The sequence below is a fragment of the Porites lutea genome, chromosome 7 (assembly GCF_958299795.1).
Source record: "Porites lutea chromosome 7, jaPorLute2.1, whole genome shotgun sequence".
Classification (NCBI taxonomy): Eukaryota; Metazoa; Cnidaria; class Anthozoa; order Scleractinia; family Poritidae; genus Porites; species Porites lutea.
The window spans coordinates 17,245,803-17,264,759 of record NC_133207.1 but is presented as its reverse complement, the minus strand read 5'-3'; the positions used below and the strand labels follow the sequence as shown (position 1 = coordinate 17,264,759).

Below are 18,957 nucleotides of genomic sequence, written 5' to 3'. Positions count from 1 at the left end.
GCGGAGGCCAATACAAATAAGTTGATTCCTGCGATTGGCGAAGAAAAAGAAAGTTATCTTTGAATAGATGGAAACTAGGAATATAAATGAGGTAATATTGAAAGGTGACATAAGATTTAGAATCTTGACACAATATTAGTTTCTACAAAAGCGATGTTACGATCTTTATCTTTTCCCTATTGCTTCGCCTCTTTAGCATAGGTAAAACTCAGGCTAAGAATTAAAAGATAACTCGGCTCTTGTTCATCCTCTTGTTTTCTTCTTGTAGTGGTCCAGTTTAATAAAGAACTCAAGGGTGATGAAAATTGTACGCCTTAGTTAATAGAACTTAATACTAGATTAAAAACGTTGTTTCCTCTTTTAAAAGATAAGAGTGAAGACTACAGAAGTTAGAGAGTGACTGTAACAAAACAGGTGACAACCTCTGGCGTTCGCGAGGTCTCTCCCCCAGGGGAAAGAAAGGAGAGAGTCACTGGGAACGAGGTTGAACAGGTATAAATATTTGTATAGGATTAACACAAATGATAATCCGGGTTATTTTTCATTTATTGGATTCGGCTTTCGTATGATATGAAGAATTATTCACACCCAGGAGGGTGTCATCCACTGTGGGCCTCGAAAGCTAATATCCTCCTCGATCTGCATATTTTTTCAGATCATACGAAAGCCGAATTCATAGTTTGTTCCCGTCCTCATTTGCCTATTCCTCGGCAAACTCAGGATAGAAAGGAATGCCTAGTCTATCAACCATTCTAAAAATAGCAGATGTAGGCAGTACGTCGGCTGTTTCTTCTTCACAAAAACGCGTGAAGTTTTCCGCCATTATCTACAGCTCTACCAAAAAAAACGCAACCTCTTGCCCCGGGCGTCTCGGTTGCCATTCCTTTCCAGTCGCGGATCCAGACCTTCATCCAGACCCTGACATAAAGAAGGGGGGGGGGGGGGGGGGGGAGAGGGGGACGGATTCATAAAAATATTTTTTCCGCCCTCAGTTTGGTCTAAAAAGAATAGTGGAGGCGGGCCCCCGGGATCCGCCACTGCTTTCTCTGGCGTTTATCATGTAGTAGATCAAGCTAAGCAGGCACAAACGGGGCGCTCTGACGCTACTTCATCGCATATCGCAAACGTCTTCCAAAGTTGGTCAACGGTAACTGGTTATGAAGAATTTATAGCCGGGGAATTTAAGCCATTCAGAAACAGAGAAATCTTTTAAAGGGAACCTCCACTTCAACAAAAAGATAACTTTAAATCACAGGAAATAACTGTTATAGTCAAGTCAATCTAAAATATTTTTAAAGAAAGCGTTTGTATCCGAAAGAAATAACTTTTAGATTCGCCTATTTTTGTTTTCAAATTTTGCGGGCGTCGCCATCTTGAATAATTGTGACGTGTTACGGTTGCCCTATTGTTATTAAACAAAACCTTTTTGTGTCAGAACAATAGAGCAACCGTAACACGTCACAATTATTCAAGATTGCGGCGCCCGCGAAATTTGAAAGTGAAAATAAGCGATTTTAAAATTCACTTTTCCTGATATAAACACTTTTTTTTTAAGGACAAATTTCGAACAAATTTGTTTATCAACATAATTTTATTCGATTTAATCTTATTCTGTAGTAAGAGTGGAGGTTCCCTTTAAAGAATAATAATCACCGTTTACGTCACAAAAGATGCTTTCAAGGATTCACGCACTTTTAGTGAAGCGATTGTTATTTTTAGTTCTAGACTGAGTACACTGTTGATATTCCGATTTAACTCACAGGCCATTTCCGAGTTCCTAAAACTCTCTCTTTCGAAACGAGGCTAAGTGCAAAATCTTTCTTGTGATATAGAAATGAGTTTCGTTTGCATGAGAATAAAAAAAAAAACATTTTCATATCAATGGCTTCGCACTTAGCCTCGCTTTGAAAAAGAGGCTTCGAGATATAACCTTTAGATATAAGATAAAAATCATAACGATCTAAATAATATTATTACATTGACCTGAAACAGCATTTTTTAAACCTATGTCAAACACAATGATATCAATACTAAAAAATGTTTTTTAAAAACCTATGAAAAAATCTATGAATTTGTATTAAACTCGTTAATTTTTCTTCTAAAGGGGAATAACCAGAGGCGTAGCTACCTGTACGACAATACGCATGCGTGTGCGTACCCGGGAAAATGTCGAAATTAAAAAAAAAACAAAACGAAATATCGAGAAATAGAAAAACAATTAAAAGGTAAACAGAAGATGAAAAAGTGTTAGCGTAAAAATGGTGGCATTGGCCATCTTTCTCCGCTTTAACTTCTGCCAGATAATTCTTCAAAGGAAAATACAGTGTTTTCGCCGATTTTGCTCCACAAAAAAGACATAACTGCTACCTGAAGACTAGGAGAGATGATAACCCTCCATACTGACAAGGTTAATCACAGAAAGTCACTCGCATGGGAACAATCCGGGAGGTAGGGTAGGGTTGGTTTGGAAAACTGTGTGTACTTCTGGAAAAATCCTATCTACACCCCCTGATAACTAATCGATAATCCCGATTACTGGCAGTCTGTTCCATAAATTTATACTATGCGGTTTAAAAATGGAAATTTGAAACATCATTTTTTTTGCTAAACTTCTGTGATTTCAAACTGAAGTAAGAATGTAGGTCGAAATTCATTTGCACTTTAAGGCATTTGAGGAAACAACAGAAAATGTCGCAAATTGCACTCTCTTTGTTCCATGTCGATTTAATTCAATGTCAAAGTCAGCAAAGCTCTGACTATTTTCTTTACTTCATTTGAAGCTATAGTTGATTTTTGATACAAATGATACTGATTTTTGATACTGCAGTTTGAGACTACTCGCTTCGAACTCACTCGTAAGCGACCAGCTCTAGTTACAACTAGCCTTGTGAAATCTCATTTCAGTATCGTTTGAACTCCCGGGGGGGGGGGGGGGGTACTTCCTTATGAGAAGCTTACGGGAATGTGCCGCTGGATGGGGTCGCATTTTCAATAGAGTTACTAGAATGGGGTCGCACATTTTCGGATTTTATGGGGTAAGACAGTTCTTCATATTTACGGTTAGCAAACGTACCGGAATGTTTGTACTGCAGATGAAAAGTAAAGTGTTATTCGATCAATCTAAAAATGAGTCAATTCATAAAAATAGAAAGTGGGTATCGCGAAAATTACACATCTGCCCAAAAAGGACTAAGATGGGGTCTACAATTGGCCACAGAATAGACTATACGTAGGGGCTCTGAGAGGCCAGCGGCACATACCCAGTAAAAATTAACTCAGGTACCTCCCCGGGTTTGAACTGTGAGTAAAACTCTGTAATAAATAGCTCTAGAAAGCGACCACTCCCGGAAGTGACAACAACTACTTCTGTCAGTTACCGGCTGGTCTTTTCCTTCCGTTTTACGTTCTCTTAAGCGGCCACCGCCTAAGACAACACTTGAATAAAAACATTTACCTGTTGATCAAATTTATTACTGACTTCGTCAGTGACGGTTATAAAAATTATTTTAAAAACGTTGTTGTTACAACGCCATTTGTAACTACCAACATATTAATGGCTTCCTGCTAAAAGCTCTCTTAAGCAAACCCCCTCAACAGGTTTTGGTAAGATTTATGAATTCCCAAAAACGTGTTCGGTTACGGAAGCTTTTACTATACTACATCTAAAAAAGTATCGCCATTTTAGTTTTCGGATCTACAAGAATATAGCCTCCTTACTCAGTTTTCCACTAGTTGTCTTTTGTACATGTATTTAGATACCATCCACCTGACCGCCGGGATCAGCGTCGGATTATCTACCATAACTATGACCTTAAAGTGTTTTTAAGATGATGTAAAAATCTATCGGAAAGTTAAGTGCGAAATAAGAAAGAAAAGCGCGAAAGGGGTAAGGAAAGGGACGTCTCCTTCCGTCCTTCACTCTCACAACTCCCCTCTCCCTTAGTTTCCCTCCCTCCCCTCCCCTTCGACGCCTGCAACGCAAGCTCATCTCTATGTATCCCATAGGTCACGAACCGATCTATAACATAAAATTACAAGTTAAAATGCAGGCAAAGCCCATTAATACAGACACTGAGGGGGGCATAGAAAGTGTCCGGGCTTATGAACAGGGTTGAATTAAGAGAAAACGTAAGGGATTTCTTTCACCAGGGACATACTAAACTGTCCGTATTAAGTGGGTGTCCGTAAAGCCAGGTTTGACTGTATTTGTAAGTTCAGTGTACTTTAACTGTGTTATGTCCACCTTACAGAATGTCAGCTACAAGAGGAAGCTCACACTCGCTTATCGTGTCATACAGCTCTCCTACAGTGATGTACCGCTGTCTAGCAATAAACGCAATAGCAGCTTCACACGGGTTCATTACTCGGTTATCAAGGAAACGAATCTCGTGTGGAGCCAAGCCTAGTTTTTCAGCAAGCTGCTTCCACTCCTGTCCTCCTACAAAAAGGAATAATACAATTTTCTTTAAAGGAATATGATAATTACCATATTAAAGACTAAATTCTTAAAAACCGCCTGCGTACGTGTAAATTCCAATTTTTCCCGCCAAGTTAATAGCGAAGTACACCGCTTCCAATCAACAAACTGACCCCAGTTTTTTTGTCTGTCTGCCCTCATATTAAAGATAAAATAACGTCATAACATTGTCAAAGTGCATTCTAGGTGTGAAAGGTGACAAATAAACTTTATTTACCCTCGGCTTTACATGAGCCTAGTTAGGCCTCTAGCATATAGTGCTAATAACCCGATACACTCTAAGGTGCAATTAAAAGATTCGAAAGATCACATACAATCTGATAGTGCATTCACTCACAGAGGTCAGTACAATTATAACGAAAGTTATTTCTCTGTGACCATTCTGAGCTGTCTTTTAATTCCAAAAATGAGAATTACTGATGAACCTGTCACAAGATAAATGACACTCACCGCTTAAATGAAGTGTAAGTCTCTCTATTTGAGAAGTAGGTATATTCATAACATCAAGACACTCGGGCAACAAAGGACCTACAGGAAAGAGAGCGAGGTCAAAAAGGGTAACAAATCAGTGCAGGGCTTAAAGAAATTAACAAAATGGATCTAAAAGAAAGAAGGAGCTGGATAGAGGAATTCACTTTAGAGACAAAAGCTGAGTGAAAAACAACTTTCGCACATTATTTAGGGACATTATTTTTGTTTTTTCTTGAAATTTTTGACCCGCCTTGTTTAGGAAACTGATTTTTTGAACACAACGCCAAGAAAAGAAACACAGTGAAGCTATTACTGATTTAAGCAACCTCTCTGAAATAAGTCTATACCGCCGATATTGCATACGCCTCAGTCAAAAATCCATCGACAGTAAAATGTTCGGACTGTGCTATTGTTCGTACGGAAATGTTTCGGAAAATGTTTCGTCCTTTTTTTAAAAAATCACCAATACTAAGCAATTCCAGAAACTCTATATTTCAAAATTTTCCGGAGAAGCATGCCTGGACTCTCCTAGATAACTCGCTGAACTCGCCCTAACCGCCAGCTTTCCCCACCAATCCAAAATATTATCTCCGCGTCCGTACTTACATTAACCCCGGCCCACGACAAACTCTATACCTGTAGTTCCAGCTGGTGTAATCTCTCTCAATTCTCTGAGCACGTCAGGCCTGTTGGACTGTTTTGCTTTATTTGCAAGGCAACGAATCAATCGTTTGGTCTCAGAGTCTGGATGCTCTAAGACAACTTCATCCAGTTTCAAACAGTCTTTCAGTTGAAGTACTACCTCTCTGGAGTCACACGGCTGGGACATGAGTGTTTCTATAGCCTTGCTTGGAAGTACAGGCAATTTTTCATCAATTCCTGCGAAAGGCAATGATGTTTTACAACTTCGAATTCATGTTCGACTTGTAGCATTCAGACAAAAAGCACAGGCGCTTTGTAGCGCTATCCCCGGCAGGGACAGATTGGTTTGTTTGGGATATTAGTCATTTCGAAGCCTACCAAGTTTCCAGTATAAAGATAACTACCAGGGAATGCTAGAAGTAGATTAAGATATCTCCAAGAGACGAATATTTTTGTCGGAATGGTTTTTAATTACACACAATAACTTAGTTCTCTCTTCTACATTATCCATCTACGCTATTAGTGTGACAGTCTTACCACCTCCAGAAGCGGAATGTCTTGGCTCACTTGCATCAGCTATAGCCTGTAACAAAGAAGGTTTACATGTGGTGTTGACGACTTTCTCTAAACATCACTTGTAAAGAAACACGTGCCAGTGATTTCCTGCGGTCTTAACCAACAGAGCATTGAGAAAACGCTAAATAAAACTGTATTAAGCGTACACCCACGGGACCATCGCTAGTATGGTAGATCGAAATGTCCACTAAAACCAGGTTGGGTTTACAGGTAATAAGGAGAGAAAAGAGTAGGAATCAATCACGATAGTGTTCGCTTAAAATGGGGACCACTTAATACCGGTTACACTCTTTCTAATAGGTTTGTTGCCATCGTTTTCGTGAGAACATACTGAGGTTTAAGAAAACGAGAGGGTTTGATTGGAGTGTCTGGGATAACAAAAGACTGGCACTAAAGGAGTAGATAAAAATAGTCGAGATTGGTAGTAAATGTTTTAAAGCAATTTACAGCAAAAGTTGGAGTCTTTCACCTGTTCATCAGAAGTTTCAAACCAAGGTGCAAACCGTTTGACGTGAACTTTGTTAATTTCCGCTGTAGGGCACCTCAGACACCTGATGAAGTCTTTGGCCTTGCGCAAATCAGACTCAGATATGAAGTGCAGACATTCCTCTTGCTCACACCACCACTGCTTGTGATGTTTGCAGCAGTAATTAGCTTTACTTTCTTGGCAACAAACAGGGCAGATCACACCTATTTTATATTTCATATTCTTAAACCAAAAGAATTCTTCTCGCATGCACTCAAGCATCAACACCAGTTGTCTTCGCACAGCACGAGCACAGGCCTCTTCAAATCCATCATAGTTGGGAACTGCAGACAGGTTCAGCTTGGATTGTAAACATGCTGTCAAGTTTGTACTGGCATTTCCTCTGTGAACCACAACTTCAATACACGATGAATGGCATCGAAGAATTACAGAGCAGTCGTCATCTGCAGAGGTGTAAAACCGCGCAAAATTAGCGTACAACTGAGGATTCTCTGCCCTCCAAACTCCGTCTTGGCCCCACTGAAAAAACTGCAACACAAGTCGGGGAAAAAAGCCTGGAGGAACCTGCCCAGATTCGAACCTAATATAAAAGGATGGAATTTGTGCAGAGGCTACCAACTTGATAATATCCTTTGGTGGATGAGACATTAGCATAGAGGGCACGAGATACTGCTTGCTACATGAAGCATCTGATGATGGCCAAGGACAAAGCAAGCTGAATTTCTCCATGATTTCTAGAAGGCTCGGAAACATTTCTTTTGGAATTGATAAAGGATCCCACACAAGTTCCAAAAGTTTATACTCCAAGATTCCCTCTGTCTGAAGCCTTCTCCACAATTCTCTTTCTTTTCCTTCATAGGGACCCGGCTTTACGGTTATCACCGAAGTAAACAATTCGACCAACCACTGAGGATCCAGGATCACCATATTATTCAAAAGTGGTGAACTGTCAAAATGAATCAAGATTCTCTGGTCATGTAGAAAGTTCAACAAGGTTGCAAATCCTTGATCATCCTCAATGTGACACAGTTTGGACGCAATCAGCCTTGTCTCCTCCAGGGAAATCCACTTTTTCCCCTCCCTTACTGCGGTTTGAAGAGCCTTTTCGAATCTTAGCCACTTTACCGGGTAGTCTTCTTTCATCTGTGGTAGCTCCTTAGCAACAGCACGGACTTTTTCCCACAAGCGCTTAACTTCTGAACACTCTGCTTTACTTCCTGACTTTGTGTTATCCACAACAAAAACGTCTTGATACAACTGGTTTTTGTAAGGCTTGGTCTCCAAGGAACCAAATACTTCACGCGCTAGCACAAATGGATCTGCTCCACCACAGGGTTCATCAGCATGAGTGCAAACAAGGAACACAGGGGGAATATTCATTGGTGATTGATCCAAACGTATCTGCTGGTTTTCATCTTGATTGCCTATTGAAGCAACCCATGTCATCCAGAAATCCAGATAGTCTAGGTTACTTTTACAATCGTGGTTGTCTAAAATCATGCTGTACATTCCTTGCTTTACGGTGGGATCGGCTCTTGCATGAAGACCTCGGCTGAGGTCAAAAACTAACAGGTACACTGCTCTTTGTGTGAGAAAAAGCGGATGCGTTGCATAGTAGACAGGTTGTCCAGCAAAATCCCAAACAATTGAATACATTTCCGCATCGTCTCCAACTCTCTTTTCCTCAACTTCCTGTAGTAAGTTTTTTACCCTCTCTGCTACCTCATCTGGTATTTCGACTATACAGTTTTTTTCTTCTTGGCGAGCTGCAGAATCTGCACCAGATTCTTGACCAGATTCTATTGCATTTTTTGACGCCACACTCGATGATACAATTTTTGCCTCATTTGACGGCAAGTCATCCTTTGAATTCTGATTGTTTGTGTGATGAGTTAAAACTTCAACGACTAAACGAGCCATGTGGTGCTCAAAAGAGAGGGCTTCTCTGAAATCATTCTGTGCTTGATTGTTCACTGTATTCTCACCTTGCATGCAAATATCAGTTGAGACATTGAAATGTGAGGGTCCAACATCTATCCCCACTGTGCTGTCCTCGTCTGGGTTGAAGGGTTTTCCCAGCATCGAATTCTTAAGGCTGGTTTTTCCGGAGCGATCTTGTCCAATCACCATAATCGGCAACCTCTTGACACGAGCTTTTCCTTCATTAAGAGCCTTGTTATAGGCTTCCACAGCCAAGGGACCTCGTAAAGTAATCTCTTCAGGAACGACTGTGTACGCTAGAAACATAAAGTGAAATGATAGTTCAGATTTTTATATCTATTTGCCTATTTCCTTATTTTTGTTCGGTCAGTGTGACGAAACTATCACAGAGGAGATAAGTACACCGTATACCCCTAGGAAAACAGTTGATAGAAATTAACACAGCATTGACAAAATTCAAAACTGACGCGCTGTTCTATTGGAAGAGGATGAAAAGGCCGAATTACAGAATGGCATAGAACGAACAGTGCTTCCTTTTTACAGATTTAGAGTGTTTTCAAAACAGTTCGCCCTCTAGTAAACTAAAGTCAAGTTGCAATTCGATGAGGATCCCAAGGGTCAAGTTCGGGAGACTTGGGTATCGACCCACTTTTTCCCCTCTTGCTTTGACTCTAAACGGCGGTTAAACGCTATGACAGAATTTTCTAAATTTAGGCTTTACCATGCATGCAAGCACTTCAGTTTGGAAAATTACTCCTTCTACTTTGCGTCTAAGTTCAACTTTTCTTTTTTTTTTTTACACTTGAGTCCGGCCGCTCATAAAAATTGACCCCACTAAGCTCTTTTAACCAGGTTACATTTGGAAGAATTCTTGATTGGGTCAGTAATTAAAAATTAACCCGGTTAACTTGCTAAGTATGGCCGCAGCCATGAGTAGATGCTGACTTGATATGTCATAAGACTACTTCTATTAAGGGAATTCTTTCTGACAATGGTTAGGGTGCCCCACCAGACTATGAACGGTGTTACGTTTTGTGTCACCTGATCATAGTATTGGGTTAAGACATTGCGCATGCTATAAAAAGGAGCTTCATCACATGGTTAAATGAATAGTCAAGGTCATATTTTTGTTTGTGCAAAATCCTTGCAGTGCTACTATACGAAAAACAATAGCCTGCGTAGCAGGCGCTTGGAAGTAGTGGGCGAAAGGGAGAACGGGCGCGCGCAAGGGAGACACGCGAGGGGTGAGGGAGCGCCAGTACGGAAGGCCCCCGAAAATCGTTTCAACTCGTATTCTGTGAGTGCAGATATTTCCAGTTGGCCGAGAGGCTCCCGAGAGAAACATTAACCACGCGGGGCGAGAAAACTGTCACTTAATAGTACATGGACAACGTAGCGAAGATCTTTATATTACACCACTAGCTCCTGAAACCACTAAATTGTATACAATCGAAGTTCAGGTCTCGGAGGTCACTTCAATCTAGTTTAATGGACTATGTGGCTGTAATCTCAAAGAAAAGTTGAAGTGTTCAATCGGTATCCACGATGGAAAGAATTGACATTAGATACGCATTAGCAGAAGTGGCGAGAGACAACAGATTTGTTGAATCGTTGCTATGAAGATCAGAGGAAATAATCTTTCCTCACGAGAACTTGGCGGCTTGTGTTGTCGATGGAACGTATACCATCAAAACTTGGACATGATTGATGAAATGAAACACTTACCCGGGGCATGAATTTGAAAAAAACATTTCACTATCGTATTATTCGCCGTTCGGAGGCGACCTGAGGTCTGTTGTTTATGTCTCGTTACTGCAGTAGAAAACGTGTTGGTACAGTTTGTGTTCTGAAGTTTAGGTCCGCTTAGTAAGACATGTCTGCTCCAAAAGCGGCTACCACTTAGCGCAGTAAAAGCAATGGTCATTTTCCACTTACGCTGTGATCGTTGGTGTCTGTGCAGTTGTGGCTAAGTAAGCTCAGAGAACAATATTTTTAGTTTTTTATAATACACAGCATGCTTTTATTAAAAGATACCTAGTTTTGACTTTGTTATTTCGTATTTATTGTGCCCGTGGTTAAAAACGATTTAAAGCTGTGTGTTAACCATCAGTTTATTGCGCCACCGCTCTATAATCAGATAACCCAGCTGATCTTTATAACAGATATATTTAGACCGAAATTAAAATGTACAACGCTTTCTGGCGGCACGCTTTGTTTGTGCGAGGTCAGTCGTTTTCTATCAAAACTTTTGACAGATCACGCAACGGCTGCCAGGTAATTAGGTTGGGGGAGGGAAACGCTTTTCGGGGTCCTTCCGGGCAGGCGCTCCCTCTCCCCTCACGTGTCTCCTTCTCGTGCACCCGTTTTTTCTTGTGCCCACTACTTCCAAGCGCCTGCTACGCAGGCTAGAAAAACAAACCCTCAACTACCAGCTTAATTTCTCTGAGTGATAAGGTTTGGAGTGAGCTTTAGGGGCATATTTTCTTGTTGGTTTTGTTTGGTGATAATTAACAATTATTCTTTGAAATCGAGGTGAATAGTGCCTAAATATTTACCGAACCGCGAAGCGGCGAGGTAAATATTCCTAAAGCCACTATTTACAGGAGTTATCCTGTACCTAAAATTTTTACTCCACTTTCAGAGTTAAATTAACTCCAAAAAGAGTAAAAACAACCCATGTAAGGAGTAAAAATAACCCCATTTCGGAGTTATTTTAACTCCAGACTGGGAGTAAAAAGAACTCTTTTTCAGGAGTAAAAATGACCCCAAATTCGGAGTTAAAGTAACCCCCAAAAAGGGGTTATCCTGTACCTAAAATTTTTACTCCATTTTTGGAGTTACAATAACTCCCTAAAAATTACGGTGTACTAATTTCAAATGGCATTAGCCAGTGTGGACATGACACAGTGCTGTAATTTTTGCTGCGCCAGCTTTTGCATTATCAGGCGCTGATCAACGTTATCGTAGTTCGGCATGAATAGGTCGCTCATGCAGCTCAAGTTTACAAGATACAGTAATTACAACACAAGATGTTACTCGATCTAAGCAATACATAGGAAATACAAAAAGTAAAACACAATTTTATTCCTAGATTAGCGTTAATCAGCCTTTCGGGAATTGGGCCCAGGAACCTAAATTTCACTCAAAACGCAATGTAACAACTGTTTGCATAAGATCACTTTTTACATTGTTTAAGTCATAACTGAGCTGGGTCACAAAAAAAAGAAAACAAAGAGCCAGGAAATGGGTGACCTTGAATGCAGCATTATCCCGCTGTGACTGGAGGTGACTGGAGCCAAAGATAATCCCCCCAAAATGAAAGCCAGTGGCCTTTACAATGAAAATAAAACAGTAAATAAGAACTCAAAAAGGCAAATTTACTTCACTGCCTTGAAAAAACTGGGCTCTTAAACACTAGTAGACATGCGTCACTTTCAAACATGAAGGTTAGTATCTGCCTTTTTATACTGCATTTAAAAGTGATTTTTATAATTTAACTATAAAGGTGTAAGGTGAAAGTGGAGACTACAGCAAAACCGATATAGCAAGATTATAATAGCAAAACAACGATATCTACAAATGAGCTGAAAGCTAACAGCTAAATGATAATGAAAGGTACTTTTTGTTGTACAATTAAATCGAAATTAAATTTTTGAATTATAATTTTTACTGAAATTTGCTAGAATTACATAAGGCCAGGGGCAAAATTGTCATTCGTATCAGATATTTGTAATGCACGCTAGTAGAAGGCACAAGTGTTATAAAGGTCATATCTGCAATAACATTTGGACCCAAGCGTAATAAAAGTCCTATCTGTAAAAATATTTGGACCCAAGTGTAGTAAACGTCTCATCTGTTATGACCTGTGGTCCCAGCTGAGATAATATGAGACATGTCCACAAAATACATCACGGGTCACGTGACCAAACGGAACGAGAAAAAATGAACAGGAAAAAAATACCACAGAATCTAGCAATGGCTATCAGTTTAAGCTTTGGCAAATTTATAATTGGCTATGAAACGTGCTTTTAAGAAGATTCATCGCTCCAAGAGAAATAGATATGTCGTTCGCGTTCTCTTGTATAAAATGTCAGACTAAACAGTTTTCAACCCAGTGGAATCTGTTTTTATTTTTCCCCTCTGTCTCCCTGTCATTTTCAGTATTTCACTCACAGCTGAATTTTATTGATAGGATTTCATGACTGTCAGTACTTGTACTGAAAAGGAGTACCTTTAATTTAAAATTGTTCCTTAATATACATTAGTGAAATCTAATAAAGCATATAATGCCGCTCCTAAATACAAATTATATGGCTTAATAAAATTTCCAGAATTTCCTTAAATCGATAATCGAACGAACAAAAATAACATAAGAATTTTAACATTACCAGATAACAACAAAAAACACTTTCGGAAGAGCGCAGTAAGTGCAAAATACAGTTCGACGGTACATGTAAATGGCAGCCCTGGGTTGCTTTCTGCAGGTCACGTGACATTACACTTTTTACCTCTTATTAGTCTCGCTTGCGTAAGTAGCGAGACTCATAATCTGCAATGGGTGTTTCGCCTCTGGGGGTAGTCCCCTATACAGGCTACATAGGTATGTGCCGCGCAAAAGGGTATGTTTTTTTTTAGCTGTTTTGTTCTAAAATAGGGTATCAAGTTCGACCATTTTGGTCTGAAATAGGGTATGGTTTGTGCACTCTAGTCTTGAATTCGGTATGTTTTTTTAGAAGAATTAGCTACTTCGATTTCTTCATCATTTGGCAATAAGACCATTTCCCTTTTAATGTTTACGCCAACTACCATGTACGTGCTGTAACAGCTTGTCACGCCCTCCGGTCACGTGCCGGGCTCCAGGGCTTCAGGGCTGAAATAGGGTAGGGAAAATCACAGATTTTGGTCTGAAATAGAATCTTTGCGTGATCGAAGCCACGCATGTTTTGCGAAGAAAGCTAAGGAAAGATTAAATTTAGAGCTTTTCCGAAACCTGTCGGTCCACGAATTCTATCGCTTGAAAGCGTTGATTACTTTGGAGCACGTGAACACTAATGAGTGGTCGAAAAAAAATAAGAATCTTAGGGCCTGTTTACATGGAGTGGGGGACCCCGGTCTAGTGGTGTTGGTTCCTTTTGTTTTTACGGTCTAGGGGACACAAAACAAAAGAAACCTACCCCACTAGACCGGGGTCCCCCACTCCATGTAAACAGGGTCTTAATTAGGAAAATTGCGATGGTCGGGTGTTGTAAACTTTCACTGTATGCAAATGAGTCTTGTGATGAGCACGCGATTTATTTTCGGCGAATGAAATTACGTGCCATGTAAATCACTTTTTCGATATCTGGCAATGATGTAATTTCTCTGGAATAGAGGCCCTTTTATACACGCGTATAGGCTGCTACCGCTGAGGTACTTTTGGTCGTCGCTAACACCCGTACTTAATCAATTCAGAAACAAATAAAAAGTATTGACGTCGATAAAGTAGGAAGTAAATTACCTTTGGCGAGTAAATCATGTTTCTTGTGGAATTAATCGCCTCCTCATTTCTCGATCTAATCTCCAAGCAGGCGAGACCTGAATGCTACTGTAAGCGTGTTCTTGTTGGCCATAATTTGTTGCTGGTATATTACCACCGGTTTGAGTATAAAGGTAACTTTTACAAATACGGCCTTTATTACACTTGGCTCCAAATGTTATTACAGATAGGGCCTTTATAAAGACGCTTGGGTTCAAAATGTTATAACGAATGGGACTTTTATAACGCTTGGGTCCAAAATAGAGTTATTACAGATGGGATCTTTATTACACTTGGGTCCAGTTATTACGCTTGTGCCTTCTACAGCTGTAGGGTTTTGTCTCAGTCTGTCTAGCTGAAACAGTAGTTTTATTAATAGACCTGAAACGGGTAGAACTACCTTCCTGTTACCCGCCCCATTATGCTCCTCAGAGATTTTTCAAAAAAAGGCAGACTGATTCATAGTCCGTGCTGGTTTTTGGACATCAAATTCAAGGAGTATTCAAGAAGTATTCAAGCACTAAAAACTGAGTTTTCAAGGAGTATTCAAAGCAAGTTTACTTTGTCTTGCACTATGTTTCGAAATATTCTCATTGGTCAGTAGCAACTTTCAAAAAGCTCCCTCGGATATAAAATGCATTATAAGAGACACATTAGGGCATATTAAATTTACTGATTCTTGTAATAATTCACTAATTGGGATGCATAACAATTTCATAGTTCTTGGAGGGTACAAAATCCTTGGATATTGTACATGGAAAGAGGACCATATTAACTATAGTTATCCAATAAAGCAACATTACACCAAACAACAATCTCAACAATAATCTAACATAGTCTGAAAGCAATGATTGTCTTTTTGACTGAAAGTTGATGGCAGACACATACTGTTGGTTACTACTGGCAAGAACATTGAAGTAAAACAGGCTAAAGAAAAGCACAAAATTGTTATAGATAATTCTGGCCTCAAATCGTAATACCTCCTGAATAAACAAAATGTCTGTAAAACATCATGATTTTAGCCTTTTCTTTAGTGTCTCTATCTGATCATGAATCTCGTCTGCCTCTCTCTCCATCTCTTTGATTGTCCTTCTAAAACTGTTAGATTTTCGTAGGTGAACCATATTATCCTCCGTGTCCATCTGATCACATGGTGGAAAAACTGATCCCAGAATGCAATGTGTGCAACACAGAATTTCACCCAGCATGCAACAGTGCAGGTTTTGCAAAGTCTGTCCCCAATTTTGAAATCTGCTCTCAATCCCTGAATTACTTTAAAACAATCGTACATTATTTCCCATCCAAACAAAAATTCAAGGAGTTTTCATCATTTTCAAGAAATTCAGCAAAAATTCTTCTTTTCAAGGGCTTTTCAAGCGCCCTTGAAATTTAAAATTAAATCCCAGGGGTTTTCAAGGACTTCGAGGAGTAGCACGAACCCTGTGATTGATCATTTTCTTTTTAGCAATAAAAGGTATGTCCCACTGATATTCATTTTCTTTCACACAAATAAGGTGGGTTTTAAATAAAGGGTTTAGTTTCTGTTCTTCCATCCTAGTCTAATAGCATAATAGAAAAACAAAATCTTACCTCCTGTCATTTGCCTGACAAATGACCACACTAGGGCTCCTGTTAGAAGATAACAGGACAGAAATACATAAGTAATGTTCAAATGTAATTTTGTTAGTCCAAAAGTGAGATAGACAAAATCTTACCTGCTCCCCTCATGATCCTGGCGGCTAGGGACGACAGGACTATCCTTTCTGGTTGTGCGGCTTTTAGCATCATTTGGAAAGTGGGATCTAAATATCGGGATCTTGATCAGACAACAGACAGAAACAAATATGTAATGCAATGTAACTTAACGTAATATGGAAGAGGACAACAGAGTGTGTCCTCTGTATATTTTATGCTAGCCGTAAGCTCACATGTTGGCATGCAAGGGCACCACTGTCTGCCACTAAGGCTATGATTGTGAGGTAAGTGTGTGTTATGTGCGACAGTAGAAGTGATAACCGACTTAGAGGGAGACCATACCATCGGGGAAACCTTCCTGCTCTTTTCTTGGAATAGAAGTGCGTGTGTGTGTGTGTGTGTTTTACCTCCCCTTCGCCGAGTTCAATGTGGTGGAAAGGATGAAGGAGACAAGGCAAATGGCTTATCTGCACTGCTTAATGACATGATCATCTGAACTGAGACATGAACTTGACACAGCCAGCATTATTACCAGTTTTTTAAAGAATCTGGTCACTGATGCGACCAACGTTTGAAACTGCGAATTGAGAAGTCATAATCACTTTCACTGATCCCCTCCCTTGCAGACCTTTTTGACAATGCATTCCACTCTTTCTGTGTTGGAGGCATCTCATTTAACCTTCAAGCAGGTATATGGTAGTAGACTTTATTTAGATTCTCGGTGACTGGCTTTCGGATTTGATGGTGTATGCTCCTTTATCTTATGGTTCCCACTATCCGACTTAAATTACTTATTATAATATACTAGCTAAAGCTATTATTTCAAATCAAACTAGGAGACACTTCACTCTACCCTTCGATTTGGAGTGTAATTTGGTCGTTATAATACATTATGTTCTTGTATTAACCTAATTTCAATAAAGCCTGTCTTAGTCTCAACCCAGTTGTGCTGTTTTGTTTTCTCTCCTGGTTGTGTGATTTAGGGAAAGGATCAGTTCCGAGTATGCTTGTCTAAATCATAAACCAGGGTTTTAGGGCTATCATGTAAAACTACTCCTCAGGTCGAGTAATCAGTTAATTAATAATTGTATTATGTGCACATATTAAAGTAGGTACCTTGAGCATAGCAGAAGGAGCTAGTACAGCTCCCTTTCCTCCCCAACCCACCCAGGTATATCAGGTATGTTAGTGTCCTTTTCTCATAGTTTTTGGTCTTCCCTCCTGGGACCGATATAGTGCCTGATAACATAACAAGCAAATTTTACCTTCATCTAATTGACGAGATAAGCTATCGCCAACAATCCGCATTATGTCTAAAACATAAAACAATGACATTTGCAAGTTACTTTTAAAAAAGAAAAGTTATCATATATTTCAAACAAGGAAAAAGGATACGAAAACATCTGCAAAATCAAATCAACACTCCGAATACCTGCTCCGTCAATAAAATGATGTTGCTCCAACATATTTACTCTTTTAAGGAGGTCAATTTTCTCCGTCTGGATTAAAATCTCCTTTAAGGTTGTAAGACAGTCGATTCCAAGACAGCCGTTGCTTTCTAGCTCCCTAAACAATGACCTAACATCGTGGATGCTGGCTCGTCTTCCTTCTGTTATATTTCCTCTGCAAATCGAGATGAGTCGTTCCAGATCATTAAGCACGTCGAGTACTCGTATGATCTTCTCAAGCAAGTTGTTGTAGTTCTTTCTTCTGCACTCAAACTTTTCAACCTCTTCTAGAAAATCCCATTCCTTGACGCCTTTTAAAATGGCCTTCAATACTGTTAGACGATCGGAACTCAGAAATCCTTTCACCTCTAATTCTACAAACAACGTAAAGGTAGGGATGTTTTCTTCGTCACGGCGAGCCGCCACCTTTCCTCTGCATATCACTAGTAATTGCTTGCCGGCATTTCTGTTGTCCAGTCTTTTGCTTATTTGGAACAGTAAATTCTTATATTCCGACTCAGACATTTTAAAACTACGACCGACTCGATACTCCTTCCCTGGGTTGTAGCAACACCGCGGCAAAACGTCTACGCATGCGCCAGGTTGAGCATTTCCGGTCTCTTTTTCAGTCACACTTTCCAGTCAGATCAAAGTCTCCCGCGCGCGCTCGGCTTCACTCTGTGTGCAGCTTGTGGTTCAGTTGTTCTTCTTCATGCTGCTCGTGTTTTTGACTATTTCGTAGTTATTGAAATTGCTTTTATGGATAACCAGGCACAGATCACTGAAACAATTAGTCGATTAGATTCAGAAAAGGTAAGTTGATAATAACTCAGTGTGTAATTTTGGCTAGAGCGTCAGGTAAACTGATTTTCATTCACGAAAACAAAGTTTTTGACTGTTATTTTTCACTTAACCTGGCTGAAACTAAGACATAAAAAGTTATCATTGCAAGCTTGTGTATTGTAGTTCTAATCTTCAGTTCTTCAGTGTCTCAGTCTTCATGCCTTAAAGCCAATTCGAGCTTTATTTATTTATTTTTTATTTTCGTGTTTTGAAACGAAACTCTTCTGAGTTGATTGCCATGAAACATAAGCTTAATTATACTGCTGAAGTTGGCATCAAGTTGACAACTCTATTTATTTTTTTCATTCTCAGAATCAGAGAGCGAAAGCTGGTTCGATGGCTTTTAGAAGTCGAAATTTCATGCCATGTATTTAGTAGCTGAAAGTTTCGTGTTTGCGTGAGATGCAGCCGAGCCGCACAGTCTGAAATTATTGAAGTCTTCACCGACCAAAGAACAACCAAAGAAAAACTATGTAAAAGAATTAAATAGGCATTTTCTTGAATGAAAGTCTTTATAGGCATGTTTAGTTTCCCAGCACTGAAAGCTCCGGGTGTTCGTGACTGCAGTCATCAAAGTCGAGGTTGTTAGTAAATCCCGCACATCTTTTGTTTTGAGTTCTTGTTTTCTCTGATAATAAAAAAATTGTTGAACAGACTAAAATTTCATTTCCTGGTTCTAGTGTTAATGATAATGATGACGTCTTTATTTTGCTTTCTTTCATAAGTATTGCCATTCTTTTCTTAGTTATCGCCTTCTCCCAAATTACTTATGCTAAACCAGTAGCATGCAAGAAAGCCAGTGAAAACAAATTCGTCTTGTCGAGCGCTCGCGACCTGCAAACTTCAAACATCATTTTCACCG

At 39.6% G+C, this 18,957-nt stretch overlaps 2 protein-coding genes across 2 annotated transcripts; both read right to left on the bottom strand.

Moving 5' to 3' along the window:
• Positions 1–4,054: 4,054 nt before the first annotated feature.
• LOC140944527 (uncharacterized) lies at positions 4,055–8,900 on the bottom strand. The gene is made up of 5 exons (XM_073393651.1): positions 6,636–8,900; positions 6,128–6,173; positions 5,585–5,827; positions 4,928–5,005; positions 4,055–4,438 (listed from the first exon to the last, which is right to left on the bottom strand). The coding sequence occupies exons 1-5, from the start codon at positions 8,898–8,900 to the stop codon at positions 4,245–4,247; spliced, it is 2,826 nt and encodes a 941-aa protein (XP_073249752.1). The 3' UTR covers positions 4,055–4,244.
• Positions 8,901–15,119: 6,219 nt separating this feature from the next.
• LOC140944525 (uncharacterized) lies at positions 15,120–17,777 on the bottom strand. Its single transcript, XM_073393650.1, has 4 exons — positions 17,237–17,777; positions 17,070–17,117; positions 15,700–15,738; positions 15,120–15,271 (listed from the first exon to the last, which is right to left on the bottom strand). Exons 1-4 carry the CDS (start codon positions 17,775–17,777, stop codon positions 15,120–15,122), a joined length of 780 nt encoding a protein of 259 aa, XP_073249751.1.
• Between the last annotated feature and the right edge of the window lie 1,180 nt (positions 17,778–18,957).